Source organism: Gambusia affinis, linkage group LG19 (genome assembly GCF_019740435.1).
Source record: "Gambusia affinis linkage group LG19, SWU_Gaff_1.0, whole genome shotgun sequence".
In the NCBI taxonomy this organism is placed as follows: Eukaryota; Metazoa; Chordata; class Actinopteri; order Cyprinodontiformes; family Poeciliidae; genus Gambusia; species Gambusia affinis.
In genome coordinates this window covers 3,183,300-3,206,325 of record NC_057886.1, presented here as the reverse complement: position 1 = coordinate 3,206,325, position 23,026 = coordinate 3,183,300, and the positions used below count along the sequence as shown (strand labels likewise).

The 23,026-nt window shown below is 38.9% G+C and overlaps 1 protein-coding gene across 2 annotated transcripts; it reads right to left on the bottom strand.

The window, feature by feature from the left end:
- Positions 1 to 1,832: 1,832 nt before the first annotated feature.
- Positions 1,833 to 18,231, bottom strand: gng13b (guanine nucleotide binding protein (G protein), gamma 13b). Of its 2 annotated transcripts, XM_044099317.1 has the most exons (3): positions 17,761 to 18,231; positions 7,139 to 7,265; positions 4,185 to 6,854 (listed from the first exon to the last, which is right to left on the bottom strand). In XM_044099317.1, the coding sequence occupies exons 2-3, from the start codon at positions 7,234 to 7,236 to the stop codon at positions 6,749 to 6,751; spliced, it is 204 nt and encodes a 67-aa protein (XP_043955252.1). In that variant the 5' UTR covers positions 7,237 to 7,265; positions 17,761 to 18,231; the 3' UTR covers positions 4,185 to 6,748. The 2 variants fall into 2 exon arrangements, with proteins under 2 accessions (XP_043955253.1, XP_043955252.1); XM_044099318.1 differs by lacking the exon at positions 17,761 to 18,231 and having other exon boundaries at positions 1,833 to 6,854.
- Between the last annotated feature and the right edge of the window lie 4,795 nt (positions 18,232 to 23,026).

Below are 23,026 nucleotides of genomic sequence, written 5' to 3'. Positions count from 1 at the left end.
CACAGATTTGCATATTTAAGCAAATGCAGTCCAGACTCAGCTTTGAAAAACAAAATAAGCTAGTACAGTCACTCTACTGTAGCAGACTTCACCTGCAGGTTTCATGAGTCAGTGTGAAGCAGAGTTAACATGCAGGCAGAAATCTGAAAGCAGATGCTAACTTATCTGAATTCTGAGAGTTGATCCAGTAACATTTCGCAAGTCACTGGAGAACACTTCATGTAGATAAAAGTAGTTCGTGTTGGACAAAATGAACTTTGAATTTTTAAGTACAGTAGAGAACAATGAATATAAGAAATTAAATTTTAACCTACTGAACAAATAGTTAATTTGGTATCAGGTGGTCGGACACAACAGAGCAGAAAGCCTGAGGTTTAACTGCCTCTTAAAAGAATCTAATTCAGTCAAATAACAAGCCAACTACATTATCTTTCAGTGACCTTTCACCTGCATAATGGTGCGTCTCAAAAGAACGATCAAGGAGAGAAAGCTTCATCAAAATTAAATGTGAAATTAATTACATGTTTCGATCCATTACACGCCTTTCTTTTTTGTTATAGAAATGAGTAATTATATTTTGCTACATCAATTCATATTTTAAAATTCACTGTGTGGACTGACACTGAGTGAAGAGTCAGGATGGACAGGCCTTAGAAAAAGCCTCAGTTGGACAGAAATAGAGAGACCAAAAAGTTCTGACAGGAGGTGAAAAGTCTTCCCATAAATTCTGTTCTCTATTATTCATGATCTGTAGAAGCTGTAGTGGAGGAAGTCGTTGTGTTGTCTTTTTCTTTGTGGTCTGTTCCACCGCCCAGCGTTCTGTTTTTCAGCCTTTCCTTTTTCTTCAGCAAACACGAGTCAAAATTTGATCCACTATAGTAAAAAATAAGGTTAACACATTCATGTAAACAATTATTGTTAGAAAAACAGTCGACGGCGCCAGTAGACGAGGAAATCTTGCAGATCAGTTGCAATAAACCTGCATTTTTCTCAGCCGCCTCGTTTTTCCCGTCACTCCTTACGATGATTCCAACAGTCTGTGACCTTTTCGTGTGCTATCATTTGAGGTGTGGGTGCAGTGGTTGCAAAAAATACTCACACCTCTTAAAGTCCAACACATTTTGTCGCACCATAAATTCAAACTTCTGTGAATTTTATTGGGACCGTGCAGGAAAGACTAACACAATCTAGTGCATAACGTTAACATTTCTGGAAAGTACAGCATGTATTTTTCTCTACAAACTGGCTCAGCTTGTGTCGAACTGGGTGGAGAACATCTGCCAGCATCAATTTTCAAGTCTTGCCACAAATCCTCAGTTGGTTTTGGACTTTGACTGGGCCATTCCGTCACACGGATAGGCACTTATCTAAGGATGCACTAATATGAAAATTTTACCCAATATTGATGTCTGATATTATTACTGCTGTTTTGGCCGATAACCGATATTTACTGATATTCTATATTTTTCTACAATTTTGACACTGTAAAAGCAACCACATCACCTACATTAGTTCATGACCACCATGTTCATATCGACCGGTATGAACTTATCAGAAGGATACTGATATGTTAAAAAATGACTAACATCGTCCGATACCGATGTTGATGCCGATACATCGTGCATCCCTGATTTAAACTGATCCATTGTTACGCTGATTGAACGTTTAAAGCTTTTGTCCAGCTGAAAGATGAAAACAAGTCTTTAAAATATCCTGCCTCAGTTTCTAGACTTTGTCTTTGGAGGCCATCTCTGCGTCAGCGGGCGGATCTCTAGTGCGACAGAGGATCTTATTGCGCCAAAGCATAAAAAAAAACACCCAGGACAACCAGATTGTCTAAAAATCTTCTACTTTATTCAGTAAGGTAAATGTTTTTGTAAAACATTCAATAAAAAAACGGTCTATAATTTATTGCTCATTGTCATTCTTATACTAGGACTTTTTGATCTGATGCATAATTTTTCCAAAGCACTCCCACACAGAATATGTTGCTAAATATCTAGACAAGGTCTTATACAGTCGTAATGTTGTAATATTAGACATCCACATCCAAGTTCAGATCATCGAGAAACAAACCAAACAAGTAAAGCTACAGAAGCAGGACGTGAAACAGACATGGGACAGGCAGAGGCAGGAGTCCTCTCATGTACGTCTTTTGTAGGTTTAGTCCAGACAATCTGGTGCTTTTCCAAGTGATCCCATTAGGAATAAGCACGTTTTAGTCCTTTAAATGTTAAAGTTATTTTAAATTACAGAATTGAAGACAATAATCGGAGGGACTCAGCTGGATGGTACAATGGCTACAACCCAGAAGCAAATCGAAAGTCAATGGAAGCTCTTCCATAGTAGGAACATTGTTCAAGATCTTTGTTGAGATTGCGGTTTAATCTCACTTCTACTTGAGATTGCGAGTAGAAGTGAGATTGCACTTCTACTCCAATCACTGGTCCAATGACTGCTTTCACTGGACTACTGATTCACAAACTATTCCACATTACCAATTGTTTACTAGCAGGTGTTGTATAGTAGCAGAAACCAACAGACCCAACAGCCACGCTGCCGGCTCAGTGCAATAGAATCATTGAAAGAGGTCCGTTTGAACAATAGCTGTGTGGAGTTCAACTACTGAGGTCGTTAGTTGTGTGAGGGAAAACATGGCGTCAAAGAGGCAGCATTTATTTAAGGATGAAGAAGCAAATAGCACTGTTGAAAGAAATGACGCGCTAAAGAGATTACAAAGGTCCATGCAGAGTTAGTCTATTTAGGTCTAGGAGTTAAAGACAGTAGCTGTGTTTCCGTTCAATTATCAGATGAATTTTGAGCCAACTTTTTAAAATGTCGCAAAAAAGAAAATGCAAATTAAGCGTTCTTCTTACTATCGGTTTGGAGCGAATCAACCAGGCTACGCAAAACGTGACTTTGTTAGATATTGACGCTACACATGGTTGTAGAGGTTGTGAACTAGAATGGAGCACGTGTCCCAGAAAAATAAAGAGAGGTTTTCAGGAATGTGTGGCTATTGGCCAAGTTGTAAACGTTCTGTCATGTCACCCAGTATCTGTGATGTTACATGATGTCAGGAGAAATAACTGCAAACGCCAACAGCAGAAACAAATGATCAGTCACGTGAGGTAAAAGTTCGCTACATCAGAACGCATCAGCAAATGTTTTTTTGTCTTCCCTTCAGCCCATTGTCTCTTTTTTGAAGACGAAGTTAAAAAAAACCCGCCTCGAGCGAGCGTAAAAACATTTTTTGTGAAATTGAGTAAGTTATTTTGAATTTTGCTGTTTCAGTCATACAAGATATTTTAAAATGAGAATAAATAAAAAAAACATTGACGGAAACGCGGTAAGTGTTGGCCCATTTATTGCATAGGGATCATTTTACAGAAAAGGAAATTCCTTGGAGTACTTAAACATTCCTTTTCTGATACTTTTTGTGGAATAACAAATACAGCATTTTTTTTTTGTCCTTATGTTTTGACATTGCTTGCATTGTGTAGGGCCGTCACTTTGAACTCAACTGGTATTTTTAAGTTTTGTTGGTACAGCTAACAAATTTTTGGACTGTAAAACATGCTTTCACAGCCCGTGTGTAGACTAAACTTACTTAGCAACTCTTCATACCAAAAAAAAATAAAAGAAATTTAAACATAATTCAAACTCAATTGGAAGTAGAGTACAACTCCCGGGAGCAGCCGCTGAAACACAAACTGAATCGGATTTAATACAGTACATAGAAGATGTGAAGCTCTGCTGTCCCAAGTCGCGTCCAGACTCCGTTGTCCTTGCCAAGCTTCCCTTGGTACACATTCTCACTGAGTAGCGTGCATGCGTGTGTGCGTGAGTGTGTGAGAGTGTATGTTGTTGCTGATCTGTTCAGCCCCCCCATGTGAGCGCCCGTGTGTGATGCAGCTGCATTTGCGCTCCGCAGCCCACATGGGAGCCTCTTGTCCAGATTTGTTTCTGAAAGTATGCACACATAAACATAAGATTGCAGTCACATGCACTCACAGGCCACCTCTGAGGTCAGCAGTGATGTCGGAACCTCATGCCACATATTTACATTCTCGTTTTAAGGAAACTGTGTACAAGGCAGTCGTAGATGGTGATCTGGCAAGGTGGAGCTTTTTTTTTTTTTGTAATGATTTTCTTTAATTTTTTTATCCGTTTTTTTTTTTGGAGGAGGAGGACATAAAGAGGAAAGGTTGCGACTATATAAAAAAGCTTAAGGTTAGGGAAAGTTCTCTTCAATAAATAAATAAATAAGTTAATAAGTTAAAGGGGTCCGTCTATACATGTGAGGAGGGATGCATGTGAAAGGTTTCTTGTGTTGGTCTCCACGGTTGTGCGTGGTCTTTAGGGGCTGTGGTTCAGGATGAGAGGGAGCAGAAACCTAAACCCGCCCCAGAGACCCAGAGTTTCACTTTGCTATGACTACGCTTGGAGAACTACCGGCGTCATGACATTCAAGCTAAATTTCAATATGATGATTGTCCTTGAAATGAAGTTTGTTTTTTATCTGAAAAGGGCAGCAGTCATACATAACAGGAAGCTAGATTCGGAAGCAGCTCGGGTGCTAGCATAGTCTGCACAAACGTCGCTAAGTATACTCACAGCTGTAGTAGCCACATTCAATAGGAGAGTGTTACAACTAAAGTGGTCGTTTAAGAGACTTCTTGTTGAACAGTTTCATAGGGCAAAAGTCAGATTTTTACACCACAGGGCAACATTAGCTACTTGGACCTGTAGCAGCACACTTAGCAAGCAGCAGGCTGCTAGCTACATTTACATCGATTGTTGTGTTGTTATATGATATCCTCTAAGACAAATGTTTTCATTATGCTTATGAAATAGATTTTGGGCAGCTCATGGGCCTAACTAATTGTGAAAGTGTTTTGTAGCCCAAAGCAGTGGATTATTCACCCTCTGCCCCAGTCCAGGCAGCTACTGGTACTGTACAGTACTGTACAGCTACAGCTACTACCAATCATTTTGACTCCTTTTGCTCTCTTTGTGTTTTTCAGTGTGGCAGGTGAATAATTTGGTGACCATTTACTCTGTGTGCTGCAGCAAAGGTGCTACTATTATAGTGTGAGGTGTTTAAATATAATGCTATGACAAAATGTCTTTTTACAATTCGTGGGGGGGTGATTTATTTATTTTTTTTAATTGTATTTCACTTGTCCAAAAGTTCATTTTTTTTTTTGGTTGTTGTTCTTTAAATAAGCCATATTTAATGACTTCCATGTTTATGCTACGCTAACTTTAAACCCAGAACAGAAAGTCAACAAAATGTCTCTGGCAGAGTTAAACCCAGAGACATTTTGTTGTATTTCAGTATGCTTGGCTGTTACACTTTGTAAGGACTGGACAGCTAATAAATTATTAAGTTAGCTTTTATACTGAAAACTCACACTGCACCTCTACAGATATTTTTTGAAGTAGATTTTTTTTTTTTTCTTTATTTCAGCCCTAGGCGTGATGACTGCCAGATCTGTAGCATTAAGAAATCACTTGAGTAGTGCCTTTCTGACAACATGAAGTAGGCTAAAAGATCTCAAAAAGCAAAACATAATGTTGCTAACATCCATCAGTCTGGAAAGACAGCAAGAGTGTCTCAAAAACAATTAACCAAACAAATTTTACAAATCTAGTGAAAGGTTTAATTACCAATACCATACTAATAGGTGTTAGTATTTTAAAGGACAGCTCATGCAGATAGCTCATGGTTTCAATGCCTAGCTTGCAATTGAATTTTATGGTGGCATTGGGAGAAGAAACTGAAGCTGTAGCATTATAAAAACCCATTATAATGGCTAATTTGTTGGTCTTGCTTGGAAAGCAATCTGCACAAAGTGGGCTACCAGTTCATCATCAACGATACTCAAAAAGACTTTTTTTTATTCCAAACTTTAAAAAGGGTCCTTCAACATCTCCACTTGCATGCTCCATTCTGCAGACTGTTTTGTAAGCACTGATTGAACCTAAATTGAACTGTTTGATAACAGATAACGTTTAGCTAAGCTGTTAAGATTTACAAAATCTTTCTCTGCTATTCTTAACATCGGTATTTTTATGTCAATCTATGTCACTTACACAGTAAAAGCAAATGTTTGTATTGAAAGAGTTACTTACTCACTGTTAAGCATTATTATTGGTGAATTCTGTTTTAGTAAGTTCTTTTTCTTTTGCTAATCTCTTACTTGGGGAATCTCTCATTTTAGTTAAATGTAAGCAAATATGACAATGTTTTAAATGATAATGAAAGTGTTACATTTCTTCCACCTACGGTCAGTCTGGCAGTGAGAATGTGATTCAACATTGTATTATACATCACTAACGCATTAAAGTGGGACTTAAAGAAAAACAAGATTGCAATTGGCAGTAGAATAAATAAATAATCAAACAGTATATTCATACAAACCAGTGCAGTACAAGTAATGATTGTTGCTCTCATATCATAGTAATGCTAGATTGCCGTGGCAAGGAATAAACTTGCAGAGAAAGAGTCAGACAAGGTTTAGAGCGATGATGTGTGCGAATGTCAGTGAGTGTTTCTGTGCCCTTGTGGTTGTGTGTGCATGTGTCTAGGGTGAGTTGGGGGGTAACAGCTGTAGTACATTTATGGTGAGGGCACATTGGGCGCTGTCCGGCCACTGCCCTCACAGTCCGGGTCGGCTTCAGGGGTCATCTGTAGGGTTACTGTTGACGTGGGTGGTCCTGGGAGGATGTATGCTTCTTCTCCCTAGAGGAGGATGCATTTGCCTTTCTCCACCCATGGGTTGTTCTTCATCAGCTCTGGGTTTAGAAAGGGATCCTCGGGAACACCGTCCTCAATCCACTTGACCAAACTTTGAAGAAAAAAAAATAATAATTTCTTTTTTATTCCCAAAATGTTAAGGTATGGTATGGTGCATCATGGTATGGTATTGTATTGTATTGTACGGTATGGTGCGGTATAATATGGTGTGGTATGATATGATGGTATGCTATGGCATATTATGGTGTGGTGCAGTATGGTATAACATGGTGTGGCATGATATGGTATTGTGTACAAGTATGAATACAGTACGGTGCAGTCAGACCTTACAGACATTTCTCTGTAAGGGTTTGCAGCTGAGACCTATATACTCACTCGGTGACCGTTTTGGAGGATTTCTCTCGTTTGAAGGCCAGCTGGTATTTGAGGCTCTCCACCTCCTTCTTCATCTGGGGCAGGTCCATTTCATCCATGGCTGCAGCTTGATATAGGGTTGTTCTATCTGCACATATAGAGATGAGACCAGAGTTATATTTATATAGCACACTGTTCAAACAGAAAGCCGACTCCATACATCAGTGCCCTGTGGCAAGATCACAACAAAGAACAACTGGCTTGCTGCTGAGCAGTTACACCTACTACCTCACAGGATGTATTTGTATCCTCTAAAACCTGGAAAATAAAATCCATTTCTTTTAGTAATCTTGTCAAAATGTTCATTTCTTTTTCAGAGGTAGAAACACTTTTAATTTCTTTCTGTCAGCATTAATCATGGTAAAGCAGATTAGTGGAAGACGTAGAGAGAGAAACTGGAAAACATTTAGATTTTCCTGCCAGAAAGAAGAAAAAGAACAGCATGTACTTTTGCATTGTCCCAATTCCCATGGACGTCCGTGTGTGACCGAACCTTCCTCTCACCTTTACATCCACTGAGACTGGAGACATTACTGAGGCAAGAAACACGTGTGAAAGGCAAACAGAACATCCGGTGGCTACATTTGATTCTTTAATAGACAATTTTTTCTTTCACATTTTGATGTCAGTAAAGTATAAACTGATTGCAGGCATCAAGTCAGCATACAAACAATGACATGTAGGCCAATAATTGTTGTCTACATTTCAACTCAAGTTACTAGTAAAGAGATATGGTGCGTAGCGCAGCACAACGTGGTATGGTATGGTACAGAATGATATTGAATGATGTTGAATGATGTCTCTTTTGATAACTTAAATCAATTGACATAATTTAAAAACTTGCCCTGCGACAGACTGACAATCTGTCCAGGGTGAACCCTGCCTCTCGCCCGGGACGCAGCTGGAGGTGGGCACTAGCAACCCTCCCGACACCATTAGGGACGAAGGGTGTTCAGAAAATGGATGGATGGATAATTTAAAAACTGAATTTTGTTATTTTTGATATGTACTGGATTTTTATAACAACTGGAGGTAACATAGTTACTCTATTGTGCTATGAAATGAAGCTGTGTGCCTGGAAAATATATAATATCTCCGTTTTCAGATTATAAAATACATGGCTCTGAACATCAAAAACTAATAAAACAAATATGAACAGCATGATAGAAAACCCCAGACTACCAAACATGGCTGTGGTTATCGCCTCACAATAATCTAGCCTTCATCCTCTTCCGCTGTTTTTTTTTCTGACTTCAGTTCTCACTCCACACCCACATTCTGTAGCCATTAAACCGTCCCAGTAACACTCTGCCCCTCTTGTCTTTCTCCTTCTACTTGTGTAACAGTATGCACATCCATATCTGTGTGAGCTTCAGATGATAGGGGATCTCATATGCACTAAAAGCTGAGATGCTTCAACAAAGAAAAAAAAAAGAGACTTTTTAGCCCTTGAATGCAGAGGCAGAACAAGGCAGCTTTAAATTTACTCTCTTATTTCACTGAATGGGAAGTGTGATTAAAAAAAACTTCCATTGTTAATGTTTTTCATCTTTAAATTCATTGTTTTTATTATTCATTTGAGTCCAGGTTAAAGCTGAGGAAGAACTCTGGTAAAGACAAAAGCAACACAAAATGTGGAGGGTAAATGTCCTGCTGTCCGCTTAGCTCCTCCCACAAAAAAAAAACCTCCAGCATAGGCAAAACCTAAAAATAGAACGTCTCCAGCGGGACTCAAACCCCAAACCTCCGAGTGGGAGTCAAGTGCTGAACACCTTCAGCAGCCACATCATTATCTCTTCCAACGTATTCCCTCTTAATCCGGATGGAAAAGAACTAAAAAAACCCAATAAAAAAAAAATCTGATAAGAAAATATAAACTTCCTTCCAGTAACAGAAAGTCAGCATGACTGGTTTTAAACATTTATGGTTTCAACACTGCTCCATTTTCTCATTTTAAACTTGGGGTGGGCGTCATGGACTTAAAACGTTTTATCACGATATTTCCTGGTAGTATTGTGATAACGATAAAAATGATTGTAAGAACTATTTATTACATCTTTTTAGGTAACTGTGTGGGTGGCACAGCATTCATAAACACAAATATAGAACATAAAGTTTGGAATATTTTTCTTCTTGACATATAAGGAAGATTTGCATCAAATGTATTTATATTTATTAATACTCTCATTGAATAAACTGTGAAGAAAATAGTAAAAACATCAATCCCGACAATAAGGACAGTTTCTTTTAAACATCACTAATTAGTATTCATAACAACAATAAATCAATATTGAAATTGTTTTGAACGTCTGTCAGTTTAGGCCTCTAGTCTGGTTCAATACCAAATAAAAACATAAAGAGTTGTCTGGTAAGATGTTACCGGCTTATCAATTTTTAGCAGAGCCTCACCTCTAAAACGCTGAGCCATCACCAGAAAGATGATAAAGTGCAGACTGCTTGGCATATTTACAAATGTGCTGAGTGCTTTTTTTCCCCCTACAAATCCATGGATTTTCTCCCATTATTCTTATTTTCATTTGCTCTACATAAAAACTTTTATTGTCACTGTCAAATGCTGCAAACAGCCCAGAGCTATACCTGTGACTCCTGTTCTATAAAACGAAAGAGTGACTACTTATTACCTAAAAGAGAATGATGATCCCTTTTCTTGCACATTGTTGTAAAATCCAATTAAAGAGGGAAAAAAAAAAGTGGTTTCAACAGACGCTGGAGCGCGAGTAAAAGAGATTAAAACAGCAGTTAATTAATAGGCCAGTCGCGTGTGTCCTTTAGTTAATAAGAGGGAAACATCAGGTGCAATATTACAGCGTGATGCGTGTGTTTCCTTCTAGACAGGGAGGTAGAGTGATGGCCACTTCCTGCCTTAGATCAGATTTCAGCTGCATCCTCTGGAGACGGCAGCAGGACTGGATGTTTTCTTTTGTCTGACTCCATCGATCATTTTCTCTTTCATACCTCTGTTAGCACTTTACCTCCTATTTCCTTACTCGCAAATATTTATCATTTATTATGTATCTAAAGAGCTCTCTTTTTTTCTATTCTCTGCTACATTTCTAGCTGTGTTGCAGGTTGTGTTCCTGTCACTGAAAGCACAGTAGATTCTGAGGCGAGGTTTACACCAGACTGGAAACTTCCTGTGGTTTCAGATGCTGACTAGGAAAAAGTTCCACATTCAGATGGCGGCACTTAGACACCTTGGATGAGTTGTCATGTCAGGCCACCAGAGGGCACTGTGATTTTAGCATACCATTGAATGCGCATGCGCTTGTGACCCTGAGCTTCCACCTCATTGTAAACACTGACCGTCTCCCTCTGCCATGACAGAAATGCTCATGTCACACATCAGAAGTTGTGCTGAACTGAACAGGTTCAGAAGCACAACATGGCGTATTGTTTTTGTCATTATCTCCCAGTACAAGACTGAACTCTAGAGCCATGCGTTCTTGCGCATGTGCATTTTCCCGCCTGCGGAGTACTTCACACGTAAGCGAGGGGCGTTACAAAAACGTTTTACTTGAGTCCTGGTTTCAAAAGGAGCCTGTGTGAGAGACTCCGGTTAATGGTGTCGTGTAAACAAGCAAAAACGTTACAGTTCAATTGAAGAGCAGTTTGGTGTAAACGAGGCCTAAACCTAAAACCGACTTGTTAGTAGTCCCAGGTTAACAATGTGCACATTAGGAGTGTTTTTATGCCCGACAGTCCGGTAGTCCGGTCCAGTTTGACTGGGGGACTTAAATGGCAGCATTTGTTACATTTTCAGCTGTTGAGGTTCATGTTCACACTGCACTGTGTCAAACAAACTAAACCCTTTGAAAAGTTTGTCCAGCCACTCGCTTGTGGTGGTGCTGCACCAAGAATCACAAAAGGAAACAAACAACAGAAAGAGCTCTGAAGAAGACAGTGAGCACCACTTCCCTCTTCACAAAATGTGAATAATAAAGGAGTAGTGTCAGATTTTAGCAGTTGTAGGATTTATATTTTGTCTTTGGCAAAAGACCACAAGCCATTTCTCCTGCTAGCGCTAAACTCATTCGTTTGTTTTGTTGTATTCCCCAGAATGCCGTGCACCACGGTCCACTTCCTGCTTTTGGAGCGTTCTCTGGTCCGCTTGGTGTTAACATATGTTTTTGAACCGCACTAGAAATAAGCCGAGCGAGACCTAGGTTTTTATGCGGACCAGACGTTTGCTTATTTGGTCTGCATCGATTATACACCCAAACAGACCGGACTTTCTAGGTATTGAAAATGCAAGAAAAAGTAACCAAGTAATAAAAATGGAAAATAACAAGTTGGACACCAGAAAACCTTAAATTTTACAAAGTTAATGTGTTGGTGTGTTTGAATTTTTGATCACTAAACAAGAATATGAAATTCTAAAGACGTCGTATCTAAACAGTGTTGTCTCTTTCATTCTCATCCATCTGTATATAATATAATCCTCCCTTTGCTTTTCTATTGTCCTTTCTCCCTTGCCGTCTCAGATTACTTGCCGAGTTACTGAATACTCAGCCATGTAAATCTGCCTAAATTAATGTTCTGACCTATCGCAAACACAACACAATGTTAATAAAGGAAAGATTGTTGTTGGGCCATTGGTTTAGTGTTGTCATACGCTGTAAAGCTGAAGACCAAATAATCAGTCGATTCAGCTTTCCTTTCAGCTGCAGACTCACTTTGTACCTTTCACTGCACTCAGATTTCTGATGTCCGACTGTCTCCTGCTGTCTTCAACAAATGCCCTCTCGCTAAGTGCTCTCTGTGCATTTACACACATTTGAAACACTTAATCCATTAATCTATGCATTAGTAGCCCCTCCACCTTTTCTTTCAGTGAGGTCCAGCCAGTAGCTTGTAATGATGACCGTCACTGGCGACTTCATAAAGTCAGTGTAAGATTTGTTTAAAGACGTCTTTGTGGAACGGTCGAAAGTTTTCAGTTGTGGGGTTTAAAAAGATGATCAATAATAGGAAATACCCTAATCTTATCAGCAAACTGTCCTCTTCAAACGTTTTCCAACTGTGCTGAAGTTAAACGCCTGTGATACCATCTGGGAATATCCAGTCCAATACTAATACACTTCAAAATCTTTGCTTCCTATTTTCCCAGATGAAGAAAGGATTGGAGGCGTCCGAAGAATCGACTGACAACAAGAATCGGACGACGGTATGTTTGTTACCTGCAGGTCAGAAAGTCACATTTCGATCAACAACTGCCACAAAAATCTCCTCATCTTAGTGGAAAAAATTTTCATTGAAAAAATTAAGATTTTTGCCAAATTGGCGAGTTTTCGTTGCACAATTTTATGGTCCGTGGAAACGCAGCTTCTGATACGATGGTGTAGCACAAAACTTATTATCTGGCTGTGGAAATTTATACCTGTTCTTTAACAGAGCCAAGAAGGAACAAGTAGTGTAACTGCTACGGTGGAAAACCTGATTCCCCTGGCCGGACTAGTTATAACCACACTTCTTCAAAGTGGTCCTCTGGCACCAAGCTCAATTGTGCCAACGGTGTGACACATTCAACGCAATCTATAAGCCTAGCTTGTATAAAAATGTGAATCATCTCATGTCAGACCATAAGTAAACATGGCAGTGATCTAGCACCCACTCCTGCTCTTTGATGGAAGTTGTGTATATGAAAGGCTTATGAGTCTAGCATCCAGTTGAAAGGGAACAGAACTGGGAAGGTTGCCAGGAGGAGGTCGATTTTACATGTGTATTAGAAAAGCATCTTTTTGTTGAAGCCCCACAAAGGCGCGTACACACAAGTCACAGAAATAAGATGGATGATTGGAGGATGAAGCCATAAATGTGTCAAAGAACAGATTGAGTTCACCAAAGAGCATCACTCAAAAAGTCTTTCTGATAATCGGATGTAGAAAATGTGGCTTAGCCTATGGACATAGATGGATAATAACAAAATGCCGTTCTATACAGAGTATTAACATGAAAGATGCTTCACCGCACATTTTGACAGAAGCCATGGATACTATTCACTACATGATATTGCAGTAATTTTCCCCAATATAACAATTGAGCTGAAAATCTTCACAATCCAATCACCTGAGAATTTATCCATGCACACTTACTTTTAAAATATCTAGAATTTTTTGGGGAAAATTCGATTGCACAGGGTTCCTTAGGCCTCCAACATTTACTAGGCAGTGAGGCATAAAGGAGATAAATAATGTCATCCCTAAAGGAGGTCCGGACTTCATGAGTATGAGACAAATACATCATACAAGAAGGTTTAAAAACAATACGTAAGTAGTTTGCAGATTGGTGCAATGTTACTAAATATTGGACTGTAGTGTGAAATTTTACACCTGTGAATCAATCAGACCAAAATAAGTGCTATAAATATGAGCCTGTGTGCAAGATCTCAGCAGTCACAGAAACCAAGTGAATACCTGAAGCGCAACTTTAACTTGGACTTTTCATTAGTTAGTTACATTTTCTTTAATAAACCTCCTCTTTTTGGTCTCTTAGACCTGTTTTTTGATTGGTTTAAGAGTGGTATAGCTTGTGTCTGTATTAGCGCATGTGTTGCTTTAAAAACAACAATCTGAATTTGGGTGTCAGACAGGAGGGCACAGTGGGGTGGTTGTTTTGGGGGTGATATGTAGGTCAGATAGTAATTTGGGTCAGAGCATCCAGAGATTAACCTTTATTCCCCTCTACTCTCCCATCTTTCCAGCACTCCCTTTTACTGCATGTGTGCAGGTGTGCGTGTGTGTGTGTGTGTGTGTGTGTGAAGCGGTGGGTGTGTGCATTGCCAGTGCTTAACATGTTCTCTGAGGATGAACAAGGGAACCAAAAGTGGAAGAAGCAGAAAAACGCTAGAGTCTGAGTGAAGAAGGGAAGATAAAATAAAGAATAAGGAAGAATAATAAGATGTAAGAGACACAAGACTGGATCAGAGTGAGCAGATATTCTTGCTTCTATAGCTACTGCATTGTAAATAGAGGCTAAAAATAGAAAGGAAGAGACAGAGCTCTTCTGACCAGCGGAGAGTGAAAGTGGAGAAAGAAAGACGATGTTTCTCTTCATTAAACTGGCAAGGAGATGATTTGAAGGGCTAAAACTTCTTGACGCTTAGAAACGGTGTTTGAGCTTTTAAAGCCAGCTCATCTATTCAGCTCTTCGGTGAGAACCGAGCGCCTGAAAACCAAAACAGATGACATCACAACCAGTCTGCATTCAGACATATCCAGTCAATAGAGTCTAATCAATATGGAATTAGCCTGGATGGAATTATGTGTGTATGCTAGGTCCCAGTACACACGCAGGGGATAGCAGACTAAGAGTCTGTCAATGCGGCTAGCTAAGAAAAAAATCAATCGAATGAACACAAATGTAAGATAGTGATGATGACAGAAAACGGTAGCAAAAAGACAAAGCATGTTAAAACGTAGAACAACCATATCTTAAGTAGAAAGAACCATGGACAACAAAAGAGCTTCAGTAAAACTAAACAACCATGTAACGATGCTAGCTAAATAAAAAGTGCTATAAAACAACACTAACAAAGACAAAATAATTCACAAAAAATATTACCTGCTACAAATACTACTATTAAAAGATTCTGCCTGCAATGTAACAAAACCTGTATGAGAACCCTGAGTGTCTACAAGGTAAATGAACATTTTCAGAAGAACCTGAAACCCCAACTAAATAACAACGCATCTTCCAAAGGACCCTAAATGCCTACGGTGTAATAAAACTTTCATAAGGACATTAAATACTTATGGTGGATCAAAACAACTTCAAATAGACCCTGTACACCTTCAATGTAGTAATAAAGTGAAACAAGAATCAGATTTTCTTTAAGTGTGAGAAGACTACAACAAAGAAACAAAATTACAACTTCAAATTGAATCCCAAAAAGTTACAAAACTATTGAAAAATGGAAATGTTAACAAATGGTGACAAAATACGCATCAAGTACTCAAAAATGGGCTCTTTTTTATTTCAACCCTTGTTTGTCCCCTTGCAACTGAGTTTTTCTGGTAAGAAATGGATCCACCTGCCAAGGGATGTTTAGTACCAACCATGTTCACGTCCCCACCAGATTGACATTACATTGACAGCTACACTTTGTTAGCTGATGACTCAAAGTAATTTTCTGTATAGATAGTCTATAAAGAAATTTCAAGTCTGATATACTTATAGTTTGTATCATTAATAAATAGTCATAGTATAAGTTCAGAACTGTCATAAAACTTATGGCTGAGAAGGTTTCTTTGTTGGAGCAGGAATTTAAGTTTTTATCAAGCTTTAGCTAGTTTTGTGACAGAGCTAATGCTACAGTCAAATTTAGCTAAAATTAGCATTAACTTAAATTTGCTGTGCTTCATAAACTTAATGAAGTTTAGCTGTGTGTCAGCAAACCTCACAATTCTTCTCGTTGAGGTGACCGCTGTCTTGTGAGCACTGGCTAGTTGTGGTCAGGATGGCTTCGCCTGCTAACGTTTTAGTAGGAGTTATAACTAGCAACTCTTTAGACTTTTGTTTGTCATCGTTGTAAGTTTCCAATAGAGACAATAAAATGGCAACGGAGAGACAGACAAGACACGATCCAAATGTAAGCACTGCAAGTTGCTCAGATGCTGATAGAGGCAGAAAGCATCACTAGGGTTGCATTGAGATACATCACAATCACAGCGCATCCTATTAATAGCAACAGGGAAATGGTAAACGTTGTACTGCAGAATATGAAAAGTTGAGGCGCTGTCCTAAGGTTTGAAGAGATCTTAAGAAATCAGAAAAAGAAAGTCATCCTGTATCGTCTCGTTCTCGTGAACTCAATATCATGTCCTGTCTTGTGCGTTTTAGGCATTGTTACAACCCTACTTGTCAGGTTTAAAAAGTTGTTCTCAAATTTATTTTGTAACGTTTTAAAGAACAACCATTTCAGTACAGTTTTTATGACTCAACCACAAACCAATTGTGTCTTGGTCTCTTTTTTTTAACATGAAAGTTAAAACAGATAACTTAGTTTAATAAAAATGCTTATGAGTCTTGACTTGTTTCACCTGTGACACACAGATCTTTTTTGTAAGCATGATTTTAAGCAATACAAGCAACATTTCTGCCACTGCGACTACACCTTACTTCTGGAGTCACACATGGAAAGGCGGCAAAATTCAAAGGAATTTTATTGACAAACTTCCGGGTTGTCTCACTTTGAGAGGAGAGACAGCTGCGGCTGGGATTTAGCGTCTCTTTTCTAGCCATTAAATTATGATGAACCTGTAGCAGTTGCACTGTAAAACTGAACTAGTAACTTTTAAGTAAAATATATATTTCTTTTGCATTCACAGACATATAAAAAAGCCTGAGCGGCGTTTCCCAAAGGACCATTAAACACACTGAAAAAAGACAACTGGCAAGCCAACTTAAAAAATAATAGTTAATTTGTTACGAGTGATCAAATTACATTCATCAAGGAAATATGTCACGTTTTAAATCTATTAAGTTAAACAAGCGTAAATAAATTTGACAATTTTCTTTTAGTTGGAGCGCCTTCCTCTTTTTTTCAGTGCACACATACGCGCACACACACACACAAACACACGCACACACACAGGTACTTCCTTGTTTCTTAAAAATGTGTTGATGATCCACAAGGTTTGCAGTTATTTTTTTTATTTGGACCTCAAAATACATACAATACAAACCCCTTAAATATTACACTTAAGGAAGGGTTTACTCAACAAACAAAACAACTAGTTGAAATTTTTTACAGTTAAAGTCAACAGAAAATATTAGCTATTTTTGAATGATATCATATTTAGGGAGATGGTTCTGGATTTAGTCTTATACATTCATTGTTTAGTGGATTGCTGTAATGTATTGTACTTCAATTTGATTATTCCAATATAAAGTAATATTTAGCTTTTTTTGCTTGCTCATTATAAACTAAAACAATTAGAGAAGATTAGAGTATTTTTAAAGAATTCGAGCAAATTACGTTAAAATTAATGTAATTTGTTGAGTAAGTAGATTTAGGAGTCTCTTTCGTAACTTCTTAGAAAAATTGGTTAGTCAAATTCAATCAAATCTGAACAAATCATTACACAAAGAGTTAAATTCTAACTATTTGTTTTATAAGTGTATCCTGCAAATTTTGACCATATCTGTGAGTTTTTTTCTCACAATTCAGGCCAAAGAGAAAGAGAGGAAGAGGATGGAAGAACAGAAGATAAATGTAAGTTTTATGTAACAGCCGTGGCTTCCATAGGGCCCACAGACAAGGTGAGTGTGGAGGAGCTGAAACTGGGCAGGACAGGAAATAGAGAGAAAAAAAAAACATCAACCAATAATTCACTTAAAAAAGTAACTATCTCGCCTAAATGATCCCAAATCCTGCGCAGAGTTTGCGTCGGTTTGCTTTCAGACAAACATGGAAATCAAACTGAATTCCAATATTACATTTCACGCGAAAAAAAAAAAAACAACAGAAAAACTCCCCGCTGCAGGAATAAGGAATAAAACATCCGCCCGAGCTGAACCGTGAAGGGATGATGCGGGTAAACGGAGGTGGTCGCATCTCTTACCTCACTGATGCGCCGGCGGCGGCTGTTGCTCCGTTCCAAGTCCGGGGATGCAGGTGAACACTGCAGCACCCACCCTCCCACACACACACACACACACACTACAAAGCACACCAAAACACACCGCCGCTTTAAATTTCCCGTGCAGCACCGCGTCTTAATTGATCCGCTGAGAGAAAGATGAAGGTAGAAAAAACAAAAATCCGCAGGATTTCCGGAGTGAAGCAGATGATGAGCAGTGTGTCGGTGTCTGGAGGAGGCTGAAGCCGGAGCTGGCCCGTTTTTTGTTTGCAGGTTCCTGTTGATGCTGAGGTTGGGTGTGTGTGTGTGTGAGTGTAGGGCGAGGAAGTTAAAGAAGTAGTGCGCCTCGGTGCTCGCTCGGATGTGCAATCTCCGGCTCTCTACCGGGATCCTCCTATATGAGAGAGTCCGTATGTGGGGGTGTGTATGTGTGTGTTGAGAGAGGGAGAGAAAGCGAGAGAGGAGGAGGAGGAGGAGGAGGAGGAGGAGAGATACTGGGAGTGTGCATGTGTTGATCCCCGAGGATGCGCGTGGAGAGTGGACCGGCTTCACCAATTTAAAGGACGAACAGACCTCAAACTGTCTAAACTCTCTGCGCTGGGCAGTTTTTTTTTTCCACACTCTTAGTTTCTGCCTAATATGGACACCGGCACCATTAGGTTTTCACTGAGGGAAGTCTTGAAAGCAGCATACAGTGAAACTCGTCGCTACCAGTTTTGTACCTAAAGATCTTCTTTGCAAAATAGCCTAAGGGTGCATTCACAACAGTGTTGTTTGGTCCGTTTTAATGACCATCAGTTCGTTTGGGGTGTGTGTGAATGAGCAACTGGCCTCTGATGCAGGACCAAAGAAAGCTAAGAAACTCTGGTCCACCTAGAAACATATCTCAGTTCGGTTAAGCTGAATTGTGTTGTTGTTGTTTTAAATGCAAATACGAATGCAAAGTGTTCCGGAAACATTTTGGAAACTTCTCCAAAATGTAGGAAGCCGACTACAGCAGGGCATTCTGGGTAAATAGAATGAAGGGGCAACAATGGCACGAGGAATCCTATAACCGCTAAAATCTGAAGCCCGTCTATTTTCGTTTGCATTTTTTGAAGGACGTTGCGCTCAGTGTCTTCTTCATGGCTTTTCGTGTTGTTCCCCTCAGTGGCTCCTGCTGCAGCAGCGCCACCACAGGCGAGGGAGGTGAACAGGTTTTTCAAAAGGTTTGAGTTTATTTGACACAGTGTGAAATGGAACTGCGGCAGCTGAAAATGTAACAAAGTTACAACCGAGTCGAATCTTCCTGATTATCAGGTATGGAAACACTTGATGACCTCAGGTTTACTCCAGAATAACTTGGGTCTCATGACCCCAAAGACCCCAAAATCATCAAACCTCATCAAAATTCTTCATAGTTGAGGTTTTTGTGCTGATGTGTTGTTGGTTTTGGCTTCATATGGTACATTTCAGAGACGTTGAGTTAGATTTCCCTTTTAAAGCAACTTAGGCTCACAATAAAAGGAGTGTATAGCGAACAAGCAAATGTTTCATGGAAACCAACAAACATATGTGGAAATTTGTGATGTGACCATCCAGGAATTTACCTTAATGTAATAATCTGAGTTACTGGAATTGTAAAATATATGTCTACTGAAATGTAGACATAGATTCTGTCTTTATACATTGAATAAAGACTGTGCAGAGTCTTTCTGTTGCTTACTTTCTACCTTCCCTTGTTGGAAATCAATGGGACCAAAAAAGAAAAAAAGAAACTCTACAAGCTATTCCAAGGCTTTTGTAGCTCAGTGACGCGGCCAATTTCCAGATATTTCACACCTTCTGTGAAAGTGCCTGAGCACTTCTGTTCCCAGAAGCAATGATGCTGAGCACAATACAGTAAATCATCCAATATGAATGGATTTTGTTGCAAGCGTCTCTCGGCTTAGGCTTGTGTGCGCGTGTATGTGTGTGTTTCTCACCTTGTAAGGCCAATTTTTCCAACAAATGGTTACTTTGTGAGGACCTGCGGCACCTTATGGGCCTCAAAGCCCAAGATCATAAGAAGAAGTGCTGTTTTGGGGTTGGCTTAGGAGTAAAGTGTGAACTAAGTTTAAGTTAGGGTCAGATTATTGAAAAACTAATTGAAGTCAATTCAATGCCCTACTGAATATAGAAATACACACTATGCATGTGTGTGTGTACATCCTTTACATCAGAGACTCAACTCACAAAGTGGAATACATTGTATAGATCGAATATGCACAGACTCAAGTCTTTATTTCTGTTAATTATTATTTTCATTTTACAGATAATGACATTTGAGATCAGAATAGTACACAAGACCTCTAGATAGCTTGGATAGTTTATCTAGCTGGCTAGCTAGATACAGATAGATAGATATCTATATCTATCTTGATAGATATAGATGGATAGATATAGATGGACATATCTTGTGCTATGTACCACAAGACAGACAGACAGACAGATAACATGAAGGCTAAACTTCATTTTGTCATGAGAATGAATAATTTTGGCCTTAACTGTACATAATAAAACAGCAACAAAAATACACCACAAAGTGCTACTGAAGTATATCTGAACAGGCACTATTTGAAAAAAATATTTTTGCATTAAAACAAATAAGGGGGTGGGGAAATGACAATAATATCTCAACAGGGCAATATGATGTGTGTAATAAAACAACACCAGACAATCAAACATTAAAACCAAAGCGCAGAAACACAAGTAGTTATTTTTATGCAGTATTTCCACTGTCATTTAATCCATAACGACATATCTGACAGATTAGGTAACGTGTCTGTTTGTGCCCAACATTTACAACAGAGAAACCCCATAAGAAGTCAGCGTTCCTAAACATTTTCCATGGATGGATTGATTAATGGAACACGACAATGAGATGTATTTGTTCAGATCCAGACGATAGCTAAATCTAATTCTACAACTTTCCAGACTTGTAAACTCTCATCTCCTCTCGTATCTCACCCGATCGATACACTTGGCACCAGTTTTGGTCTGAGCTCTATTTGAAAAAAAAAAAAAGGAAACAGTTGTGACACGATACAGCTGGTATAGAGCTGTAGTTAACGTGCCTCTTTACATAAAGTTCCTGTCTAGATATTAACTTTACCGTAAGAGTGCCAAATTTCTTCTTGTCTTTCTGAACTTTTCGTTCACAACTTTGATTGTGCAGCCTCATCAGAGTCGGAGGCTTCAAACTGAATTCCCGGCCCGTTTCTCATATTACCAGACATCTGCAGAGACATGGTGCCAACTTACAGACATCTGCTGATTCAGCACAGCCTGGACACTTAGTTGGACCATCCAGGCTGAGAGTCATTTGCTGTATACTCTGATAATATCATGGCAGGAACCACAGGAGAGGGGCCAGCATGCTGATGACCAGAAGAAGACGCTAGCTGTGTGTTTAACGGCGCCACACCTTTCTAGTCTGAGTCAAAACATGGAATTCCTCAAATGTCCCAATAACATTTTGACAAGCACCTTCTCCTTTTTTGACCTGAGCTAGTATAGACGTTTCTCCTTGCAGTCCTGCTTTCCACACTTTTGTTTTTTATTAATATTTTGAAGGCGTCTGAAAAATAAAACTTGACAGATTAATTTTACAAAAGAATTTGAAACATCTCTGGGTGGTAATTTGTTAATTTATGTCTGTTTTTACACAGAACCTTGATAACTATGTAATTGTTTTCCATCCTGTAAACATTGCCTTATCACAATGTATCTCAGAAATGTCCGCTGTTGTTTCAATGATACGTTCACGCAACAGTCACTGGTGGAATCCACCTCCTGATTGCTTCTGGAAGGGGTGCCATCTTCTTTGGCCGGCTGCTTTGTACCAGGCATGAGGTAATTCTGGAAAACCCTGACTATGAACGCTATCAAAAGTAAACGTAGACACAGTGCCTGGCTTCAGAACAGCTACAGTTGAAAGCAGATACCAGACTCATAGCCATTCCTTCTCCCTTCCTGACAGGAAATTACTCTAAAGGTTTCCTGCTTTAGATCAGCAAGGATTACCAAAATATTTTCCATTTTGTAAACAAAACTTGTGATCAGGCCTGAAATCTGGGTGTAGATCTGAACTGTCAGAGACAGATAAAGACAATTACAAAGTCGGTCTTCTGTCAGTTGAAGAGCATTTCCAGGATTAAAGGACTAATGTCGCCATCAAGATCTCAGTTGCTATGTGCCACAAGTTTGGAACAAACATCCAGAAAACTGCAAAGACGCTGAAACAATGAGTTCCTTTAAAATCTACCTGTTTGTAGTTGCCTTTAATTAGTAGTAAGTGGAACATCGATAAACATATTTGATGTGTATTGTTTCATGAATTTGATAAGGGACATTTCACAAGATGTAACATTTGTTACTTGTTTCATAATTAATTACTGGTTTATGGTTTTATGTTATAAAGCATCTGAAAACAAACCTACCTTCATGAAACAAAAAACAGAATAATGAGAGAGTAGAATTCTTGCAACTTTCTTCAAATTCAGAAGCAGACATACAGTACAGACCAAAAGTTTGGACACACAGTTGTTTCCAAAATTTTGGTCTCTACTGTACAAGCATATATTGTAATACATTGACTTTGTGTAAGGATCAACATTTCTAATGTTAACTTCAATTTACAGGAAACAAATAAAGCAAGGCTAAGCTGACTGAAGTGTAATCTCTAGCAGATTTTCTTCAGAGCTCTTGCTGGAGTGTTTTGGAGCAGTTGGGGACTTTACAGTGAATTCTCTGAACCTCCTGATGGTAAAAATTTTTTAAAGTCCAGTCTATAAATAACCAACACATGGACCAATTTTTCCACATCCCTTTGAGACAGGCTGTCTCTAATTTTGCAATATTGTGGAGGCGAAGAAAAGAAGAGCCAAATCCTCACTTTACAAAACAAATTAATCTCAAGTAAAGAGAAGATCCCAAAGTGGTACTAGAAACCAAGGCAAAGCTACAAAAAATGTACAAAATCCAAAAATGTGTAGGAGTTAGAAGAGAATAAATAAGAATTCATTTTACAATGACTATACCCATTTAAACTTTTTTTTTATGTCATTTTATGTGGGTTTTTATATGATGGACGACCACAATTAGGTTGTGAAGAGTAAGGAAAAAGGACTGTTTTGTCAAAACTTTCATTTCGTTTTTTGTTTTGTTGCATGCAAAGGTTAGCATTGCCACTAACGTTAGCTTTTAATCAATTTTGAATTAAAGACTA

What these genes read in the sequence shown, in the direction of transcription:
- gng13b (XM_044099317.1), bottom strand. Translation starts at nt 7,236, where the DNA reads ATGGATGAAATGGACCTGCCCCAGATGAAGAAGGAGGTGGAGAGCCTC. An exon ending in TCCTCCAAAACGGTCACCGA is followed by an intron (nt 6,855 to 7,138) that starts GTGAGTATATAG and finishes TTTTCTTCAAAG; the next exon opens with TTTGGTCAAGTGGATTGAGG.